This window comes from Molothrus aeneus, chromosome 12, assembly GCF_037042795.1.
Source record: "Molothrus aeneus isolate 106 chromosome 12, BPBGC_Maene_1.0, whole genome shotgun sequence".
NCBI lineage: Eukaryota > Metazoa > Chordata > Aves > Passeriformes > Icteridae > Molothrus > Molothrus aeneus.
Genome location: NC_089657.1, coordinates 3,650,312 through 3,673,594, shown reverse-complemented (window position 1 = coordinate 3,673,594; position 23,283 = coordinate 3,650,312). Strand labels below are relative to the sequence as shown.

Here is a 23,283-nt window from a genome sequence, read left to right as displayed (position 1 = left end):
GCAACATTAGCAGCCAGGAAAAGCTGATACTGCAGCTCCAACCAGCCCTTTCTGCAGGGCCTGGTTGGGTCAGAGCCCATGGGGAAGGAGGATGTGGATCCCTGAGCAGACACGTGCTCAGGGCTGGGCATTCCCAGCACACAGCCTCCTGCATTCCCACAGACACGTGCACCAAGGTCTACTTCACATTATCAATGAAAATATCTTCCCATGACTCACCAAAATCCAACAGATTCTCTTAATGGACTGGTCTGTGCCTTTCCTCACATTGAATCACTTCTCCTACTGAGCTAATAATCATTATTTTCTTTAGTTTCTCTTTTCCCCATATAAAGCTCTACTTAATTAATAAAGCCAGTAATTCTTTAAGAGAAAATATCTAAACCATATTTCTAAGCCTCAGAAATACTGTTCTAGCAACTAGCAGTATTTAAAAAAATATATTAATAGCAGTTTGAGAACGAGGTTTTGATAAATTTTGGTCCAGAAACACTTGTATTATAAATATTTATATTATAAATATTTTGTTCTTTTACGCTTATTACTACAAATCAGCGCGATAACATTTCTGCCCTTGTTTTATTTTAAGGGAGTTAAGGTGCAAATTGGAGGATTAGCAATCCAAACAGAATAGCAGGAATACAAACAGGCTTCCAAGCCAATTGCCAAAGAGTCTCTGTTCTCAAGGAGGAGCTCAGCACAGGAAGGCAGGTTCTTGTGTGGAAAGTCTCTTCACACCTTAATTACAGCTCCTGCCAACCACTTCAGCTCTGGAGTGGGATGTTTTCTCTGGTGAGAGGATACCATTAGCACAAGGAGCAGCATCCAGGGAAAGCACCTCGCAGGGGGAACTCCTCAGGCTTCTGTTTTTAGCCACTTTGAAAAGCAAATTGATTAACACACACACACACACGCCCTTCCCTGCCCGTGCTGGCTTTGCACTGACACCCAACAGCTCTGCAGGTTATAATCTCAAAGTGTGATTTAGGACTTTCCATTAAGGTCATTAAGAGCAGGGTATTAAGGCTCCATGAGCTGTTTCAGCTATCAGAACCCTGGAATATGCTGAGTTGGAAGGGACCCATACAGATTATCCAAATTCAGCTCCTGCCCTGCACTGGACACCTCAAGAGTCCCACCCTGCGCCTGAGAGCATTGTCCAAACCTGCTGTGTAATAAATATATTCAGGAAAGGTGTATCACTGCAATTATTCATAGCTCAAACCTTCAGGATTTCAGAGCATAATCGCATTAGCACCAGGATCTACTTGGAATAGAGATTTAGCCCAATTTTTAGGCAGGGCTCTTCCCTCTACTCTCTGAGAGCCTCCCCTCCCTCCACACCAAGACCAGCGGGGTTTGCTGTCGGACATCTGAAGGTAAAAGGCAGCTTTCCATGGTGCCCCATGCCAAATCCTTGTCTAATCCTTCACACCGTGGATAAAGGGCTGGAGCACTGCCAGGCACCTCGGCTCAGTTTCACAGCTCCCGACCGTGACACCCTTTGATGCAGCCTGAGCGGATGCAGCTGGGACCCTCCCACACTGGTGGTGCTGCAGGATCACCTGGACACAGCCCAGCCTGCACAGGCTGTGTGCAGCTCCTCACAGCCCTGCCCCGCTGTGCAGAATCCACAAAAAAGTGCTGAGGCAATTTAAACCCCCGCAGGATACACAGCACTACTTTAACTTTGACAGCGTTCCCCCTCCAGGTGTGTTATTCCCAGGATGTCACAGCCCCCGTGTGCTGCTCGTTACATGGCACACGACAGGTTCTGGGCAGTTTTTACCCCTCAGATATTTTCCAGTCGGACTAACAGGCTGATTTGCTGAGTTACCTGCTGGCAGCAGCAGCAGGAGAACGAGCAGCAGATTCCCCTGCTGCCACCCCTGATCCATCAGCCATCCAGGAGCGTGGCAGGGAGAATCAGCTGCGGAGGAAAAAAGCTCCTTGCTCAGGACAGCAAATACTGACAGCTCATCCCGTGCTCCCCTGGTTCTCCCTGCACTGGCTCCCACAGTCCTGAGCAACTTCTTCCCAAAGCCACGGCACAGAGAAGCACACGTGCTGGTTTGTAATGTCACCGCTGGAGCCCAGATCCACAGCTCGGATGCTTTGACCTTGTCTGCTGCACTCCTGCATTCAGATTTTTAAATTAATCATCTCACTCCAGGTAAGTGCTTTTAAATTCGGCCGAATGGGGCATGAATCCTGCTGGATGGGAAACGCAGGTCTCTGCAGTGAGACGGATGAAGCCCTGCTGCACTCCCCGTTTTGTTCCAAGGCTTCAGCAGCAATTGCCTGCTCTAATTCGAGATGGGAAGACTCGCTGTAGGGTAATTAAGCACGTGGGGAGCTCAGGAGAGCCCCTGCCAGCACCTGGCAGTGGGATTCCCCTTCCAGAGGCACCTGCACTAAATGGTAATTCCTTCCCTCCATTTCCCGCTCCAGTCCCGAGCCTCTCCCGGCAGCTCAGCTCGCAGAACAGATGGAGCAATCACCCTCCTCCTCCTCCTCCTCCTCCTCTCCCCAGCACGGACCCCTGCTGCTACCCAGCGCCTCGTGCCGCTGTAATACACATAATTAGGCAAATCAATGGACAATGCAGCATATTAGGGGAGGTGGAGTTACATCAAGGCAAAACACGCATCCCTATTTATTTACCGCAGGAAATGGGACACTTCTGCCTAATTGCCAAAAATTGCGGGCAGGAGATGGAATGTAATCACAGCCCTGGCAGGTAGGGTGCAGCCAGCAGGTCACTTACCTGCCTTGTCTGGGGCACAGCTGAGGGGAACCCGCTCTCATCTTGATATTCTGTTGATTTATGCTTTAAACATCTCATTACCATTTGATGAGTTACGCTCCCAAATCTCTCACACATCCGTAATTAGAGAGAGGGATGTTTGCAGCCATCCACCCCACCGCTGACTCCAGACCAAAAGCAAAACTGGAGATTGCAAAATGCAAAATGCAAACAAGCAGCAGCGGTGCCTGCCCTCCCTGGGAAGCTAAGCACACACAGCTGGCTCCTGACTGAAGAAGGGGCTGCTGAAATTCTCCTCCTGTGGCTCTCCAGCTTTGTTTAAGCTCAGTGCTGGCTCCCTGCTCAGCAGCTTCTCTCTCTGCTTCTTGCAGCTCCCACCCCGTGGGAAGCAGGACATGGTGAGCTCCCACCACACCCCAGGGGCAGAATGAGAAAATAAATAATATTAAATAAAATACGTGGAGTCAAAGAGTGGGTGTGCTGCAGATGAGCACCCAGATGAGCCTCTCAGCAGAGCAGGGTGACACTCAGGAAGGGGCTCTACATGGAGAAGAGGAGTACAAGGCCAAATAAGTGATGACTGAGAGAGGCTTTTACATTTCTGGGCTCTTCTAGGAAGGTGACCCTCCTGCCAGGAGGAAATCTGTTTCCAGGTCTTCCCCACACCCAGGTTTTATCCTGGGTTATGGATAAAGTCAGCTGTGCCCCTGCCTGAGAAAAGGACCTGTCCCAGAGAGCCACCAAAGCCTTGTTCAGGTGGAGCTGAGGCCTCACAGATGCCCTGGACAGAGGGCTCAGAGGTGTTTTTGGAGCTGCTGACACACAGTGGAACACAGCCCAAGCCTTCAGACACATTACATTTTTAGGAGGTTTCTAGGATCTGATTTTGGTCTGCTTTGTCAAATTTCCAGGGATTTGGAGGAGCAGTGACTACAGCTGGTGTGGGTGAGCACCACAGCTCCCATGGCACCAACGGCCTCGAGTCACTTGGATGCTGATACACAGAAAGGTTTTTAAGAATACATCAGAAATTGCAGATTTTAGCTTCTCACCCTTGCTCTGCACAAGTCAGTAGCAGACAGAGAAATCTCCACTGTCAGATTTGAGTTTTATTGCTTTTTACTCTATTTCTGTGCTCCCCTTGCAGAGTTTGGACCTTCCTGAGTTAGGCCTGGTACCTCTGTGACTGGGGAAAATAATTTCATTTAAGTCACTCAGAACATCAGCATTAAAGAGAGGGACTGAGCACAGAGCTCCTGGGATCACTGGGGAGTTACATTATCAGACCTTGCTGCTTTCTAGACCTGAAACTTTTTGTCCTTTTCCCTGCTTATCACTTCTCCCACAGAAATGAGCTGCTCTTGGGTCAGAGCTGTCCTTCATGGAGCTCTGCCAACGCCTTAGTCCTCACCTAAGGGACACAGATTTTGTTTTTGTCTCCAAGCATCCTCACAGTGCCACCAACTGCGCTCAGTTGCTGCTGTGTGGTGCCTTATGATATGAGAAAACATTTAAAGAAATGCAAACCAACATTACCAAGTGCATTTTGGATCTGTCAGTCAGGTCACCAAATTCAGCATTTATCAAAACAGGACTGTTACTTCTCCACAACCTGAGGATATAAAAATAGCCTGATTTATGGGCACCACAATACTACAAACCCAGAGCTGTTGTGCCAATGCAAAATCATGCCTCACATGTGCCCACGTACCAGGAAAAGGGGGAGGAACAGATCCACGAGAGGCTCAGGGAACACTTGGGTGACTCACACAACTGCCACAGACACATTTGTTTGTTTGCTGTGAAGGTAAAAATGTCATCCACTGCTAAATGCTTAGGAAGGGTCTGCAGGTTCCCACGGGACACTTCTCTGGTGCTCACCCAGCTCCCTGCAGAGCTTGGGGACCCTCTGTGCCCCCTGTGCCACCGCCCAGGTGCCACCACAGCGGCTCCACATCCATTTTCTTCTCCCAGCTTATCTCCCCCCAGCTTTGGAGTGCATTCTTCCTTATCTTGGAGACAAATGGCCTCCACGGAGAGCTCTAAGCAGCAGAGCCATTTATCTGCCTGACATGTGTTTCCCTGTTTGTTTTCTGCAGCCTTGAGCCATGGGCTGGGCTGTGACAACGCTCAGCTGTGGCACTGCTGGAGAGTCACCCGGCCCCTTCACTCAGGGCTCTGAATCAATGCCTTGGCCATATTTATCATTTATTGCACTAAATCAAGTCTAATCGATGCTTTCTTGCTTTGACGTGCAGCAAAGCCCTTACAAGCTTTTCACAAATCTGTTTGGAATCAAGGAAAGCCAAGGGAAAAAAAACGATATTTAATCAATTCAGCTCTAATTTTTGATTTGGAAGAGAGAGGAAAATGTGGCACTGTTCCCATGAGAAAAAGGAATAAAAATCAGAACCCGCTCGTGTTTAGCTCCTTCTGATGGTTTCCAGCATTTCACTTGTTGCTTTTAACACCTTACAGTACTGTCCCCAAGACATCTCCATCCTCTTCCAGCCAACTCCTGGATGCAAAGGCCTCCTTTCTACATAAATGTGACTTCTTAGGAGTTCCTTTTTGTGTGTATGTGGATTTGTTTGGGGTTTTTGGGTTTTTTTTGTTTGTTTTTTGGGTTTGTTGTTGTTGTTGTTGTTTTTTTTTTTTTGTTTGGTTTGGTTTTCCCAAGTGTTGATACCTCACAGACTCAGTAAGCCTCAATTTTGGCTAAACAGTATTAAAGCTCCACTTTTCTCTTGGAAGTGTCTCTGTGCATTCTTTCTGGAGAAGCAAAGCTTTCCTTTCACAGGCACTGCTCATCCTGACCCTCCACGTGTGCTGGGCAGTTCAGCCTCAGGTGAAATTCTGATCACCCCGCAGGCAAAAGCTTCACACCCCACCCCTACAGAGGTCACATCAAATCACCATCAGTCAATCCATAACAATCAACACCCCTTATCAACTCCACAATCAGAAAACAGAGTTTTACACAGGTTTCTCCAGCCCCTGGGCAGCTGCAGAAGCTCCTGAGTTCATCCCTGGAGTTGGGGGAGAGCAGGACCATTGCTCTTTTCTCCTGAAGTGCATTTCCCCCTTCTCTCGGACTTTGGCAGCTCTGGTGTGGATTTTAGCGCTGGCATTTAGAAGAGTAAGTGCTCCCTGCCACACAGGATGGGAAAGGTTTCTCCCCCAGGGAACAGAACACAGAGACTGATTAAGAGAGCAGCAGGTATTTAAGAACATAAAAAATATTGGCAGGTGAGGGCTGCAGCTCTCACTGAGCAGGAGCTGGTGCAGGAACAGAGCTCACCTGCTGATTTCCAGCAGGGAACAGCACTGGTGAAGAATAAGTCCTTGAGCTTAGGATTTTTGTACACTTTAATAGAAAAAAGGTTGAAAAGTAATCAAAACTTGCTTCTGCAGAGGAGTGAATCAGATGCTCCTGTTGGGTCTGTGCTCCTGCTGAGCCACACCTGGTGGTCCATGCTCCATCTTCCCAAATCTCCTGCAGAAATTGGCTGACAAAAAAGGAGATGAATGGGAGCAGGCACCTGATTCCACTAACATAAATTAGCTAACAAACTGTATTAGCCTGACTGGATTATTTGAACATTTTAAAAGCAAAAAAAGAATAAATGAGCTGGCCAAAGGATAAACGTGGGCCAGACTAACAAAGGCAGGACTACCCAGGCCAGGTTTGCGCTCAGTCCTGCTCCACGATCCACAAAGGGTGGTGTTCCTTCACTCTGGTTAACCCTGCTGTGGTGGAACTGAGAGCATCTGCAGAAAACCATTAAATAATTGGGATTTCTTTAAACAGCAACAGAAGTGTCCACATGTAGAAAATGCTCAAAAACAGCACAAAAAATGAACACATTACAAAACTGCTGAAAGAACTTAGGAAGAAATGCAGAAATATAAACTTTATCTTGTACACATAAAAGACACAACCATTGGGTCTTGTACTGATGGCATAGAAATTTCCTTTATTTTGTACAAAAAATACAGAATTTATATATTTCAAAATAATTTGCGATCACTATTTAAACTTTTAAACTTATAACCATTATTTGTATGAAGCATTTCAAAATAACAGTACAATGTCATAAACAAGTTTATCCAAACATAATGAGGATATTTTTCAAGTAAATCCCAACAGCTAGAGAAAATTGAAATTAGTCATTTCAGTTGTATTTGATTAGGACATCATTCTATCACTGAATAAGCTTAATGAAAACAGTTTCTAGAAGTTTATTGAAATGATACATTCTCCCATCAAGTATACACTGTTGAATTGGACAAAAATAAAAATTACTGCGAGAGTATCACACAGTCCTATCAAGTCTTTTCAAAGCAGTCTTGTCCTCCAAAAAAAAAAAGAAAAACATTTTTGTGCAGCACAGCACAGCCTTGGGACAGCTCATTCTAGAACAAGCTGTGAGCTCGTGGGTCACACTGTGCTCCTGCAGTGTCCTTTAGTCTTCATCTTCATTTGTGCTGCAGAGAAAAAGCAATGGGTTGGGCTTGGGAGACACCTCCAAGAAATTTCCCTTCCCAGCAGCATCTTCTGAAAATCTGTCAGGCTCGGGTACAGGGTTTTCTTCTTGTTCCTGTGAAATGCAGCCTGCAGTAGCCAATCCTTCAGGCTGCTCTGAAAGTCTCATTGCAGACTGGATTTGCATTTCTAATTCTTCTACCAGTTTTCCAGAAGGAGTGGTAGATTGCAGGGAAACCTTTGATTTCCCATGGCCGACCTCCATCGCCCAAGTGTCTGTGCCCTGCCTCAATCCATTACAGTCAATAAGTGGAGCTGTCCTCTCCTCCTGCAGCGTGCCTTGCAAAGAATTTATTTCCCCATCTTCACTGGTCGAGGACTCCTGCTCATCTGAATCAGAGCCTTCTGTCTCAGATGATGAAGTGCTGCTGGATTCTTCAGAGTCACTTGTCTCCGACTCGGAGCAAAGCAGCTGTTGCTTGGAAACTGTGCCAGCAGCTTTTAACGCCTTCTCTTCCTCCTGTACCAGCACTGCTGCTGCTTCCAGCTCTTCCAGCTCCAGCCCCATGTGGGACTTGCTGAGCGTGGTTTTCTGCAAGGACTCACAGAGTGCAGCCAACTTTTTTGACCTTTAACAAAGAACAAGATATGTTATTGAACCTGACAAGCAGAACTTTCCCATTTGATAACGAGAACACCAATCTCAAACATTTCTTCCATTTGTTTGGTATGCAAACAACTTTCTTCTGCAACCCTGACTGTAAGAGTGGATGTTACAGGAGGAAAAACAATCAGAAGGATTCCTAATTACAATTACTTAGGGTAACTTTTCCCACAAGGTTAGACAATATCCCACTGAAAGGCTTTGAGGATACCTTCCTGAAAGATCCTGCTGTGGGATGCTTCAGCTGTGCACAGTGAGCGAGGAGAGATTCCAGAACAAACCTCTTCAGGTTTGCTGTCTTTAGCAGCACACTCTGCAGCACAGGGCTGGCTGGATGAAGTTTATGTGCAGCAAAATCATTTTGGTTTCCTACCCTCCCAGACATATCTGTGAAATGCATATGAACCAGGAGAACATTCTGATTAGCGATCCAGGCTCCTCCTCTCCCACCCAGCCTGCTCACCCACGATCACAGGAGATGTTCCATAACTCTGGCTGCAGATGTACTTCACCCTTCCCTTGGAATTCAGCTGAAATATCATTCAGCAGGAGTACCAGGACCATTTAGATAGATGCCCCTAATAAAGCAGACACACCACACTGGCTTCAAATCTCTGGTGCAGCCCCATCCATTTCCTCCAGTGCTGGAAGCCAGCACATGCTTCACCAGGAAAGGGCACCATGGATTTATAAACAGAGACTCGAAATGGAGGGGGGTGAGGGCAGAGGGGAAAACGGGCATAAAAACCCAAACATACATCCTGTTTCTTGTTGTGGAGTTTTGCCTCAGACTATCAATCAGCTTTTCACCACTTCCTGCAGCAGCAGGTCTGCTATAAATCCTGCAGTAACTGACTGGGTTTCATTTCCTCTGCCAGGGCTGTGAACCTGCAAGGCACGACACACTGACACTGGAGCAAGGAGCTGGGGATGTAATACACAGCTCCTGCAAGGCAAAAGTTAAAGTGCTTGTTCTCTCACTTGAATGATTTTAAAGATCTTTATATTCTATTTCCCAGGGGGCATAATTACTCAGTATAACATAGATGCTTCCAATTTTTTTTTTTTTTTTTTTTGCTCCTAAAGGAATTGCATTTTTAAGTGGGGGAAGGGAAATTCAGTGCAGCTTCTTACATGTTTTACAGATAGGACAACATTTAAATGCTTTAAAAACTTGGAATAAATCACACTAGACTTCCTTAGTTCAACCCACTGACCAGGAAACTGTGAAATAATTTTCCCAGAAGTAAAGCAACAGAAAACACTTTATATTTCTAGAATTTTCAAGTCTAAAGCTAAGAATTAAATGCAACATAATCCTACCAGCCTCTAATAAAAAAAAGGGGCACCAAATTTTAAAAACTTGTTCAAATAATGTTTTCTTTCTAGCAACTTATTTCCATTTTTTGTCAAGGACTTGCATTTTTCTTGAAAAGTTATGGGGGATTTGAGAAATTGCCAACTTAATTGGGAACAAAGCAAGCACTCTCCCTGCTCCATCAGGAAAGAGAAAGGAAAAGAAGCCAAGTGATGCATTGAGAGGTTCATGGAGCCTTGCAGGTAGGTGGGAACAGAACAAGTGGCTGCAGGGCAATCTGCCTGCTGAGCACACTGGGGAGAAGCTGATTTACACCCCAGGTCACAAGAGTTTATATCCCTTTCAGAAAGCATTTTGCTTTGCTTTTCCAACAGCCTCTTTCCTTCCTTCTAACTGTGTGTGCACGTGCCCTTCCCCTGCGAGAGCGCTCAGACCATGAAGGTTCAATTCCTTCTCCTCCCCTCTTGCTGCCTGTGCTCAGGCACAGGAGCTCCAAAGGCTGGGTGTGCCCTGCCACAGAACCCTTGTGGCTTGTGCCACTTCATCCCACTGACCCCATGAGCAGCTCACTCCCCACACCCCCTCTGCCACAGCAATTTCCCCCCAGTTCCCACTGCCTGTCTCGGCCATTTCACTGCTGCCATTATGACAGAACAGCAATTTTCAAAGTCCTGGTTCTCCCAACACTTCCATTGTATCTGTCAATTTCTATATGTATATTGTATAATTCTATTCTGTAATTCTATATGTAATTTTATTTTTTTTGCTTTTTCCTATTTTTGCCTGTTTTTTCTAACTTTTCATGCCTATCTCCCCTGCTCCAGACTCTCAGTCCCTAAAACCCTCTCCCCTTACTTCACTACTTTCTTATAATGCAGTTTATATATTAAGATACAGAAATATATCACAGAACTGCACCAAGTATTAAGGAGCTGTATGACAAAATGGGCTTTTTTGGCATTAACAAATACTTTGCTGTGTCCAGGTTATCTAATGCCAAGTGTTAAGGAAGAAAACACACAGTGATGGACTTGTTTCACTCTACACATGTTGTGCTACTAAATTCAAAGTGGTCCTGCTGACAGAGAAAAGAATGATCTCCCTAAAGCAATTAAGTTGGTTTTTTAACTCTTGGCCACATCAGGTATTTGCTGTCCCTGCTCACTGCAGGGGGTTGGACTAGATGGCCTTTAAATGTCCCTTCCAAGCCCAAATAGTCTGACTACAAAAAGTCTCATTTCAGTTTGCTCAGTAGTTCAAATGTTTCTTCCCAACTTTCACTCTTCTCATTCAGTCTCCATCAGAATCTACAGAGCTCAACTTTTAAATATGAGACAAACTCAAAACTGTCACCCCTCAACAATTTTATACATAAACCCAAAAAAACTCTGTTCCCCAACTCTGCAATCTTGTATTAAAAAAAAAAAAAAACAACAAAGAACACTTGAAGAATGAGGTTGTTTCTTTTCTGCCCCTGTACAAGGGACTAAGAGAATTACAATGAGCCCTCAGTTCATCTCCTTTAAGGCAATTATCTAATTTGAAGGAGAACCAAGTTTCAGGAATACATTTTACATCAGCCTTAAGAAAAGGTGGCAGCACTCCCTGGACAAAAAACGAGGCAAACAGACTAAAAATCAGCATGGAGATGCTTTCAAAGGGAGACCATGAGTCTGTGGGCTGATGGCTTCCCAAGGTGAAAGATAAGCAACAATTCAGGAAAACAAAAATGAGACACCAGAAATGAGATCTTGTGTATGAGAGACCTGCAGTAAACAGGCCCTGCTGTTTCCAAAACCTTTTGAGTAGTGTTTGAGAGATTAGACAGCAAATACTTTAATTTTTCAAGTATGATTAATGGAATCCATGATTACTTTAAGACATGCTCATTCAGTATGCACATTTGTGGTAATGATATCTTATTATTATGGTAATAGTGTTCTTACATAAACATGCATAATAGGTTTTAAAGGTGCTACACATGATAATTATTAGTTATCACAATGTCAGTTGCTTAAGGAAAATGTTTAATTACAGGTTAAACTGATCAGATGCATGTTTTGTTTAATGCATAGCTTTGAGGAAGAGATAAGAGAAGCATCTCGGGGCTTGTCCATGCAGTCTGGAATTAAAATTCCAAGGCAGAACTACAGTAATCCTTGTCTAGGCACAAGAGAGTTTCTTCAGGTGCTAGAAGAAGAAAAAAAATCTACAGATCTTAGATTATAAAGGAGTGAAACTGGGCTGAAAAGAACAAAGAATCAAAAGAGATTTAGCAAATAAAGGGAGATGGATGGAACTCTGAGAAAAATAAAAAGAGGATTATGGCAACAGGCAAGGGAGATCATTAGAGGTTTACAGCAAAGGCCACCTGTGGCAGCATGAAGAGAAGAGCTGGTGATGGCACTGACTGCAGGACAGGGACACAAGGGACAAGCAGGGTGCAGGACACAGCTCCAGGTAAAGCCAAACTCCTACAAGCTCCAGTTCTGCTTTCTGTTCCAGGGAGCACAGGATCTGAAGAGTCAAGATAGCTGTTATCTGCAGAACATAGAGCTGTGAGGAAGAAGTCTCACTGCAGACAGACACCAGGGATTTGATTGTTTTCAAGGAAGATTTCACATAAGCTGGAAGACAAAAATCAACCCAAGTCACTGACAGTAAAAAACAAATGCAGGAATTGGAGGGTGGGGCACGTCCAGCCACAAAATCCTCTCATTTTTCCCCCAGTGATGAAGAAAAAAAAATTATGCTTCTGTACACTATGTCCATCAGCCAGCACTATGTAAGGAAAAAGGTTTAAAGACAGAGTGTTAATAGCTCAGACCTTCCCATCTGCCTGGTACTTCCCCCCTTGCATGCAGAACTCTTGTTTTAGCAGTTATGTTAAAAAAGACCAAACAACTCAAAGAGAAATTGAAAATATAAAAGTCAGCAATCTGCTCCTCTGCTTCTGAATGATGGTGGTACTGCACACTCAATCATGGCAGGGGAATTACAGATCTAAAACACTCTGCAGATTATTGGCAAACATGGGAGTGAATGTCACTGCCCAGAGCAGCTGTGGCTGCCCCTGGACCCCTGGAAATGTCCAAGGTCAGGCTGGAAAGGGCTTGGAGCACCCTGGGACAGTGGAAGGTGTCCCTGGTTGAAACTGGCTGATCTTTAGGGTCCCTTCCAACCCAAACCATTCCATGGTTCTGTGAAAGATTCACACACTGGCAGCACAGCCTCCCAAAGCTGCAGTCAGTAAAATCTGTGGAATGGAAAGTGACTTTTCCTGCACAGGCACAAGCTCCAGCTTGCTTTTGTTTTTGTAAACAATAGAAGGATTATTTCTACTGGCTCATCAATTTGGCTTTGCATTCACAGATGCACACAAACATCCCCTGTTCTGAAGTACTCACTGTAAACAAGGTGTAAGACACAGCAAAGCCTCCCTGGTATCTCCCCTGGCTCATCCTGGCCAAGTGGCAGCTCAGAGCTGCCAGGACACAGCAGGAAAGGAACCAAGCAGGGGAGCCTCAGTGTCACAAACACTGACAGCAGCTCTGCTGGCCAGCCTGCTGCTTGAATGGGACCCAGCTGATCTTGGAATGAACTGAAGGTGATGTTGCTCACATGTGGATAGGGCCCACTCGGTGTTCAGTGGGAATCAGTGCCCCACGCTGGCAGGGCTGCCAAGCCCCGTTTTAGAGTGTGAAGCCCTTCCATTAATTATCTTTAAGCCTTGCAGGCAAGATAAACAAGTCTCAGAGGCAGCAGAGCCGTGTCAAGCACGGACGTGCCCGCGGAGCGAGCGGGGCTGAGCGCGGCCCTGCAGCTCCTGGGGATGCATCCAAACATCCAAGCAGCAGCAGCAGCAGCCTGCTGTGCCACTCTGCAGGGCTGACACATATTCCAAGGGCTGCTATTTAACTTCTCTCCACTCAGCACGAGCTCTGGACACACAGGATCCATCTCATGGTAAAGCTGCTGCATTAAGCAAAAGGCTTCCTGTCTGCTGCATCACAAGAGCCTTAATTTTATATCTGCAACACACAAGGAGTCACCAAGTTTAAAGAGAAAGCATCAGGCTATATTTACACCACCTTTCTCCACGAGGCCTGGCAAAACTCAGACTTAGCAGAGCAAGTTTCACAGACAGCCTCTTTCTTTGATAAAACAGATAAGATATCAAGCAATACAACCAGACCAGTATCCCCACTTTAAATGTGTTCCAAATTACATACCTGGCAGCACTGCTCACAATTTCCCACAATTATTCATTTAGCCAGAGGCACTGCAAGTATGAAGACAATTCTAGAGTTAATATTATCTCAGACATCACCAGATATTATCCCAGAGCCTCAGCAGTTCAGATACAGAGAGTGTGTAAATTTACTATCTGCGAGACATTGAAATGTCAGTTAAACTATAAGGAAAAATGAAATTTTCTGCCTTGCCACCAAGACTGGTTGAGGACAGGCTGCAATAGGACATGCCTGGTGTTTCTGCAGGGTCTGTCCCTAGTGAACAAAAGGGCACCTGCAAAGGGACAGGCTCTCCACACCCTTCAGATGGTCTCATTTTCCCCCTGCTCACAGTGGCTCTTGCTGGATTCCATCCATCACTGTCTTCCAGCCCAAGCCTGATCTGCTCACACATCAGGGGTATGGAGAGACATTGTTCCAGTCTCCAGATAATGCCAGAGGAGCTCCCCATGGAATTCTGTCAGCATCCTGGTGTACATTCCTATCCCTATGTCAGTAAGTCTACAGCTCCAGTTCTCTCAAAGCAGAAGGCACAACAACTTACAGCCAAACACAGCAGCAGAAGGTAAGAAAGTGAACTCATACAAGAATGACACAGCTGGCAAAGCACCCAACTAGTCCATCAGGAAGAAAATAAATTGTTCTTTGCTCTAAAATTCAGATACAGCTTCTATCTAGTCTCAAACAGCTACTGGAGCAACCCAACTGGTGATTTTTGGGGAAAGCTTGAAGCTGGTAACTGAGATCACCCTGGTCACTGATCAGCATATTCTGAGAGCCAGGGATGGAGGATAAAGCAGAGGGAAGGCACATTCAAAAATGGCTGTAACAGAACTCAAACTTCAGGGGTTTAGCCCAAAAGTAGCACAACTCCTTCAGCAAGGCAAATAACAATGAGAAACAATCCTCCACACCTGATGTGCACTTTCAGGCAGCTTGAAAGAAAAAAAAAGATTGAATTCTTATGATATAGAATTGACAGACAATTTGATTTTAATAAAATATTCAAGACATGAAAGAGTCTAGGTTTGATCAGGCCTGACTGGTAAGACACAGGAGCAATAATGATGATGGCACTGAATACTAAAGCAGAATTCATTAATGCAGAAACAGCTCCAGTCAACAGGCACAAAATTGCATAAATGGTCCAACGATGGGGTTAGATCACAAAACCCCTCCAGTTCAGGAAAAGAACCCTTACAAATGGACATTTAGGTGCAATAATAAGAAACTCATCACACTAAAGGCACCATCCATTTGCCCAAACCACTCTTTAAAAAGTAATGGGTTACAAAAGAACTTGAGCCTCAGAATCTGCCCAGAGACAAAGGCTCAATTACACTTCTAGAGTGTGTTTTATAGTATCTCACATATTTCACCATTTATTATTTCACTTTCAAGGTTATTTATAATGAGTGCTTCAATTATACACTAGTCAGTGACCTCCAATCATAGTGAATTAGCTTTGAAAAAGCAAGTTCAGGATCAGGGAACAAAAATACTCCAAAGGAAGTTCTGAAGGAAATTCAGAGCAGAAAATAATGTGGGTAAGTATTAATAGTGCCACCCACTTTGCCTGTCATGCACACTGCTGAATTACAGACCATGACAACAACTAACTTTACACAGTTTTTACTGCTGAAGTATCCTACTACAGAGTTTTACCCCAATTCCCCACAAGGCTGGGCAATCTGTGCACAGATTTTACTTCATCTGGATCTGGGAACACAACTATTCCTTTCAAGCTAAAACTTAAAGCACAATACTACCATGAAGTTTAAGGCAGGAACTGAAAAATACACAGCACTTGAACCTGAACATGGCAACAAAAGGCCCTGACCCAGAAGAACACAGAAAATATTTTATAATCATCAGGAAGATGAGTAAGTAACATCTAAATTTCTTTCCAGCCTTTATTAGCTGGTTAGCTCATCATAGCCTACCTGCCTTAGGAGATCTGAAAGAATCCCAGAAGAGGTCATAGAATTAACAGAGATAAAAACAAACAGAACCATCCAACAGTTTCATGTGCCCAGCTTATTATACACTTTTATAGTAAGAGGGAGAAGCCATAAATAACTCCATTAAAATCTCATTAGCTCTGATCAATCAGTACAGAAGATAATGGAAGAATGTTAGTAAAGGAAAAACAGGATCATTTTCTTCAGAACTTAGGTAAAAATTGACCTAAACTTTAACTAATCTTCTACCTTATCTGCAACAAAAGACAGATAAGTGTAAACATAACAGCAAAAACACAACATTTGTTCACAGGAATTAGTCCTGGATTAATCACTGTTTTCATAGAAAAGAAACAAACCACCTCCCCAGCACATCAAAGACTACTTAATTTCTAAACTTCAAGACAGTACTCAAAAAAATAAGTGTTCAATCTGTGCAAGATCTTTTATGCAACGGCAGGCAGGAATTCTTGCTTTCTGTCTCTCAAGATGATGGACTCTGATTTTCAGCCTAAATAACCTAGCTCTGCACAGTTACACTGTCCATGTCCATACTGACTGTTAATAATTTCCTTTCTAACAGCTCCTGGAAACAGCAGGCAACTTTATCAAATCTAAGAGCAACTAGAATATAAAGATCTTTGAATTCCTACATATTTTATGAAAATAAGGAGAGGGATGAATAATGAGCCTCCTGGGACAAGGCTGGCAGGACACAGCTACTGCAGGAGGCCAGGGCAGGCACCCACCAGCCACTGATCCATGCTAATTCCAGCTGTGGATGTGTCAAAGGATGTGGGAAAGGGACTAGAGCAGAAGAATTGAGTTGGGAAGTTTATAAAGTCTTTTCTCCTCCTTTCCTCACAGATACCTGATAAAGCAGAGACAGGAAAAGTTCCCCGCACAGCAAGTCTTCACTGCAAACAGGAAAACCTCTCTGAAAAATCAGTGCTGGGTTCAAAAGGGTGGAAAAATGCATCTCCTTGTGAGCAGCATGCCCCCACTTCAACTGGAGAGGAGCAGAAAAGCTGAAATGCAGCACCAGGAGCAGAAAAGCTGAAGTGCAGCACCAGGAGCAGAAAAGCTGAAGTGCAGCACCAGGAGATGACTCTGGGCATGAGAAACCACCCTTCTGTGCAGGTGACAAAACACAGCCCTGCCCCATAAACAACGGCTGATGGGGAGAATCCAGCAGGCTTAAGGGGAACATAAAATGCTTTAATCTTGGAATTCTGGCTTTCAAAGGCCATTACATGGATTCTGAAACCAAGAGAGTGATGTACTTACACTGCAATCCAACTGGCAGTCTTGTAAACATGAACTGCTATCTACATAGCTTAAAGTATTACAGTTTGTTAACCATAAATCAAATAGAAAACAGCACCAGCGTTTCAATTTAAGTGACTTCTTTTATGTTAATAAGTCTGAATGTTTCAAGTGACTTTCCCCCCTTATTTATTCTGAAATTCCACAGTGCTTCTTTCATAATGAATCTAAATACTGCATGAGCTGAACTTCACATTTATAAATATTTTAAAAAAAGATGAAGCTTTCCAATATAACATCTTACTTTCATTACTTGGTCTTTTTGATAAGTTGAAACCAAACAGATCATGGATTATAAAAGAAATCAAGTACAGCTTACTTATGTAGATGATATTATGAAAATATTCATAAGAGAAAACAGACTTGGAATTAATATTGCACTATAAAAAGAAACTGAAGAGTATTTATATGTTTTAAGAATAGTTTAACAGAGCTCTGTTGCCAAAACAGCTCCAGTAAGTTGCAGCCAGTCCAAACATCTAATAATGGCACAGCTTCCATAGTCATATATGATAAACACAAATAATGAAAGATGAATAGATAACTCACCACAAAACAGATGCAGAGAGAGATTTTATAAAATGATAGCAATATTGACTGTGTTACAGAAATGGAACACTGAACTGTTCTGTATTAGCCCCATTTCCCTCAAGTTTCTTTGCTGCCATTACCTAGAATTTGGTCTTCACCATCACTGCTGGTGATCTAGGAAAAAGCTCTTCTCATGCTGCAGATCAGACAATTTGTGTTCCAGTATGGGAATGAAAGGTACTCACACAGCAGGGCAGAAAATGTGAATTTTAGTTTCAGGATAATGCTAGCAAAGTCCTGTATTACAAAAATAACAACAATGGCAGGGAACAGGTTTAAACGCACAATTACAAACATTACTCCAGCATGATCCTACCCCTCCACAATAGAATTTATCCACCAAACAACACAGTGGGGCTGATCAGAGTTTAACTCCTCCACTGCTCCATCGCTGTGACTGACATTCAGAACACCTGAAGGGAAAACTCCACCTGCAGCCCCCTCACCCTCAGTCCATCCTCAATGCAGCCTGAACAGGAAAAGACACCAAACCAGAGCATCTTGCAAGCTGCTGGCAGGAAGCCAGATTTCTGCAAGGGGCTGGAGTGCCTGCTCCCAGCTCCTCCACATCCCCTGAGTGCTCAGGCACCTGCTCCCAGCTGCTCTGGGGCACCACTGAACAAGGGATGGTCTGAAACTGCAGCAGGGTCCACTCAGGTTAGATATAAGAACAGTTTTTAACACTGAGGGTGATAAAACACTGGAAAAGGCTGCTCAGAGAAGCTGTGGCTGCCCCATCCCTGGAATATTCAGGGTCAGGTTGGGCAGGGCTTGGAGCAACCAGACTGAGTTGAAGATGTCCCAGCTCACTGCAGGAGGGCTGGGCTGGATGCCTCTAAAGGTCCCTCCCAACCCAAACTGCTCCATGATCATGCCTCTTAGAAATAATGACTATTATTAGGCTAGCTGCTGAGCAGGTTGGAAACAAAGCAGAAAGATGTTCCCAGCCTAGAGCTCAGCTTCCCCCTTGGAGCAGAGCTGCACATTCCACCTGCTCAGGAAGGGAACGACTGCACCAGCTCATCCTTCCCCTCATCAACCCAGAAATGCACTCAGCTGAGCTGTGCTGCCTGAACAGACACAGATCACTGACCCTTCTGCAGGCACACAGCAACTGCCTCCCCACAACTTTGGAAAATCAAAGCAGTAGCCTGAGGGGGGAAAAAAATGGCTTTCTTCTTTGCCTTCTCTGCCCACAGCAAGGTGCATTCAGACACAGCCTGAAGGAAGCTGAGCTATAGAAAAGTGATGGAATAAATAGGAAAAAACAACAGAGGGCAGGAGAGCAAAAACATCAAAGGAAACTGTAGCTAGCAGCTGGAAGGAGAGATTAAATCCCTTGTTAAAAATCCATGTTTTACAGGGCTTGCTAAAACATACATGAGAGGGAATTTCTGGTATAATACACATCTGTCTATCACCTTTCTGAGCCCTCAGGGCAGTGTTTTGCCTTAAGGCTCTTAGGTCAGTGCACTGTGTTAGTTGGGTATTGTTATTTACAAGTGCTCTGTGTGCACCTCCTGCTTTACAGACACCTGAAGTGACAGCTCAGGCCTTAAACAAGATGCAGGACCTAAGGAGAGGCACTGGCAGCAAAACAGAAATTGTATTAAAAACATGCATCAAAGCACTGAAAGAGGAGACACACAGAACGTGCCTGCAAATTATTAGTTACTCTTCTTAAATCCAAGAATTGTGATCTAAGGTGTAAGAACAGATGACTTGGGATGAAAATAAATAAATTTGGGGGTTCTACCAACTCTCTGATGAATTGGTCAAGTCCTACCTAACTTTTAAGGAAAATGATAGCATTTCCTGTTTTAGTAGCATAATAAACTGCTCAGAATCTCCAATACTTCCTGAATCAGACCCAGAACTCAGGTTTGAAGCAAAAGGTGTTTATCTGAGCTGTGCAATTTTGATAGAAACAAGTAAGACTGTACAGAATTACCCAACAACACAGGAAGAATGAGTCAACTCAATTACTTTTCACTAGGAAAATGTGAAAATTTATTGCTGTCTGAATTTTTCCTGTTCAAATAGACTGTGCAATTTCTTTTTTAAATACAACTCAATGGCTAAAACCTGAAATCTCTCTCCCAGCATACTTGTAGACAAGTCCTAATCAACCTTTAATTTTCTTACCAATGCACTCCTGAGTTTATTTGATGTCTTGGTGTAACCCAGGTCACTCAGACATTTACATTCATGAAGTATTTTCCCCCCTAATCCTCTCCATTTTTCAACATCTTCTTGAACAAGCACTAGAATCAGTGTTTTAACAGAGTCTTACAAATGATGCATTTTAAGGTCATGCCACTTCCTTCTTCTAAGTGATACTACTCTGCTTCTTCAGCTGAAGTGCACTCACCCTCTCCCACCTGCTCAGGTTCAAACTGTTCTCAAGCATGACCCAACCTATTTTTCTGAAGCTGCTGCCCTCAGCTGTCATTTATTCTCCAATCCAAAACTGTGCTCTGCAAGCTTTTACTGAGTGTGTCATTTTAGACTCCCTTCTATTAAAATGCACATTGTTCAAATAAGCACTTATGGCCTGTTTGGGGCAGCCTGTGCAATTCATTTTACACCTTTAAATAAATAAATAACATTTAATGCTACAAAAAAAAAATTCTAACAGGATGCATTATGTGCTTTCTTACAGATTTTTAAATATGCATTAAATTAATCTCAAAGACCATCTGAAGCAGCCACTCATTATTGGTAAGAGCAGCTGGGACAGCTCAGAGTTAATTCAGCACTCCAGGCCACCAAGGAAGTGAATGGGAAGCAAACCCAGCACAGCACGAGTGCTCCAAGCAGTGCTGCACACTGAGCTGCCTGCCAGCAGCAGCAATGCCAGCTTGTAAAACCTGCTAAGAAGGAATTACAATAATTGGGGATTGGTGTCCTGAGCTCCAGTAACTGGGGATTGTAGTCCTGAGCTCCTGCAGCAAGTGCTCTCAGGGCAGGCAGGGTGCAGCCCCAGCTGCCTCACCGTGTTCCAGGTGTGACCACAAACAGCACCAAGCTTTTGGGCTTGTCCTTGTTACCTGCATGGCTCTTACCAAAGCAGAACAGCAAAGGAAAGAACAGCCTTCAAGGTGAAAATCTTCAAAATAGGAGAGGGCATTTGTTTTGCAGGGAGTAGGGGAAGAGAATGATGTGGCTTCAGTGCATCCCACAATGACATTATCATTAAAAAGCTACAGGCAAAACTCACTACAAAAGAGATCAAACCAGATGAAGCTAAGGGGTTTTGTGATGGGGTTGTTACACTACCTGATAAGTGAACACAACAGGCCACAGCAGAACATAAGCTAAAAACACATGCTAATGGCAAAGCTGCTTTGAAAGCAGCTCCATGAAAGCCATTTGGCTTTTCTCTGCACCACACACTCTGCAAACTGGAGTTTTTAACAAACCTGAAACTCCTGCAGCCTCCACTAAGCCAAGGCTGCCATGCAATGAAGGTGAGGGCAAAGGCAAAGGCAGGCAGAGCAGGAACAGCTGCCCATGACCTGCAACTCAACACCACCAGGGGCATTTTCCCTCACGCCTCAACTGGATGAAGTGCTTTAAATGTGCTGTACAAATCACATTAATCCCACAGAGCCAAGAGGCAGGATTTTCATCCAGAATATATTACTGCTTATGCCTTTGTTCTTTGGAATCAGGGCTGCTGGATCCAGGAGGTTAACAGCTGAAAATTAGCATATTCCTCTAACATTTGAGAATGCTTTAAATCACCAATTCATTCTTATTATGTGTTAACACATTCCCTCTTTCCCCCAGCACAAATCAAATATTTAATAAACTAACATTAGCAGTGCACCATTTGAAAACCTTTTAGGACAGTTTTGTTCCTGAATTCTCCTATCTGAACTCAGTATTTTCACAGTAGAAGTGCTGAGTGAAAAACTATTTCACTCCTCCAGAAAAACTCCATTCACTCCTCATTTAGTAGTCCTGAGTTTCAAAGGTTAAATCCTTCCTAGGAATGTGAAAGTGCCATAAAGGTGAAATAGGATTTCATGAGTACAGGCAGGTTTAGGTGGGATATTAGGAAGAAATTCTTCCCTGGGAGGGTGGGCAGGCCCTGGCACAGGTGCCCAGAGCAGCTGGGGCTGCCCCTGGATCCATGGCAGTGCCCAAGGCCAGGCTGGACATTGGGGCTTGGAGCAGCCTGGGATAATGGAAGGTGTCCCTGCCATGGCAGGGGTGGAATGGGATGACCTTTAAGGTCCCCTCCAGCCCAAACCATTCTATTAATCCATGAATATCAACTGTACAAGCAGAAAAAAGCAGATAAGAAAAGACTTTTAAAAGCCTGGCTAGTGTCTTTTCAAGTGTTTTGAGCTCTTCAAAACCCCAAAACACTAAAGAACACAAAAATGCCAAGAAGAAACAGCTGCAAAAGTGGCACAATCAAGATATTTTCTACACACTTTGAAACGTTTTTCAAAGTTTTCCAGATTTTAGCAAATAATTAACCAAATCCAATTTCTTCAGTTTGCAGATAAATGATCCATTTCACAAATTATTTTAACACACCATTGGAATGCATGTTAAAATTCTATTTACATTCACTGAAAGATCATATTTGACTGCAGAAGCTTCAACATGTTTATATGTTACAAAATATTTTCCCAAATCTAGCAAAAGCCTGAGGTAAAGCCAATGCAATGGACTGAAACTACAACACTTAAAGTTGAGTTCTTTACTCCCCTGTGCACTTTAGGATCTGATGTGAGACAGGCAGTAAAAATCCTGCATCTCACAAATCTTTTTTTCCCTCTCTCAAAGTCCTGGACTCCTTCATGCCTTTGCAGCATCAGGGCAGCATTACACTGTATTGATTAAACAAGGGATTCAGAAAACCTGGGGAAAAGAAAAGCAAAGGGGGCCTGAACAATCACAGTCGATCTCATCACCTCGGTGACATGCTGTGAATGTAATTAATCCTACATTTATTTAGGAGAAATTCACATCCTACACATCAAGCAGCAACTCCCTGCTGGCTTCAGACTGGGTAATTACAGTGTAACAAGGACAAGGCTTCCATTGTAAGGAGGAGATGAAAAGGAAAACAGACCTATGAGGCCAGCCCACCTTTCAGGGGCTGTCTCACCTGCAAACCAGGAGAAGCAAATATGACACACTCAGGAATATCTGATTTTAAATTAGTTGGTACCAATGAAGACAGCAGCTTCTACAGAGACTGTAGAAATGCCACAAGGAATCCTGGTTTTCACTTTAAATCAAGGAGTCCATGCTCAAACTGGCATGTTACACCTACAGTCACCAAAATTAGCACCATCACATTTGTCTGAGGGTGCAGAGCACGTATTTGTGAAGGATAACAAAGCAAATTGCAGATAGAGCTCCACAGAACACAGCAAGGCAATTTAACAGCTCAGCTGCCTCAGCTCACAGCTCTCCCTCACTGCACGTGTTGAAGCTACTACAAAATACAACACAAACAATGATCTTCATCATCTTATCCCAAGTTAAAAAGTAGAAAAACGTACATGGGATCAAACATTCTCCTGTACATGTCATACCTATAAAACTATGAGAAAAAAACCCACTGTACAACAGGCAGGCTGGATGAGTAAGCTGGTCTTGTGGAAGTCTCCCTGCCCATGGCCAAGGGTTGAACTGGATGATCTTCACAGCCCCTTCCAATCCAAACCATTCTGTGATTCTATACTGAGAGCACCAAACCCTGGGAAACTTGTCAGGAACACTCACAGCTTCACCTCCAATTCAGGAATACAGATAATACACGTTTACAAATGTTAAGCTGGTACAATTTAAAGCTAAATATGCATGCAAATATTAGGCAAAAATCCTTTAAATTGCCATGGGCTGGAGCTGTTCCCTTGAGCAGGGGTGCAGAACTGCCTGTACTGCCAAA

The 23,283-nt window shown here is 43.9% G+C and overlaps 1 protein-coding gene across 2 annotated transcripts in view; it reads right to left on the bottom strand.

Moving 5' to 3' along the window:
* Window positions 1–6,724: 6,724 nt before the first annotated feature.
* The window catches only part of SHQ1 (SHQ1, H/ACA ribonucleoprotein assembly factor), a 38,589-nt gene continuing 22,030 nt past the window's right edge, over window positions 6,725–23,283 (bottom strand). Inside the window, exons 12-13 of one of the 2 annotated variants that reach the window (XM_066558051.1) lie at window positions 13,468–13,517; window positions 8,287–8,304 (exon numbers count right to left, since the gene is read on the bottom strand). In XM_066558051.1, coding sequence (XP_066414148.1) covers window positions 13,505–13,517 — 13 coding nt within the window. In that variant the 3' untranslated portion in view covers window positions 8,287–8,304; window positions 13,468–13,504. Of the gene's footprint in view, window positions 7,883–8,286; window positions 8,305–13,467; window positions 13,518–23,283 lie in introns of those variants that run through there. The other variant, XM_066558050.1, reaches the window with a different exon arrangement.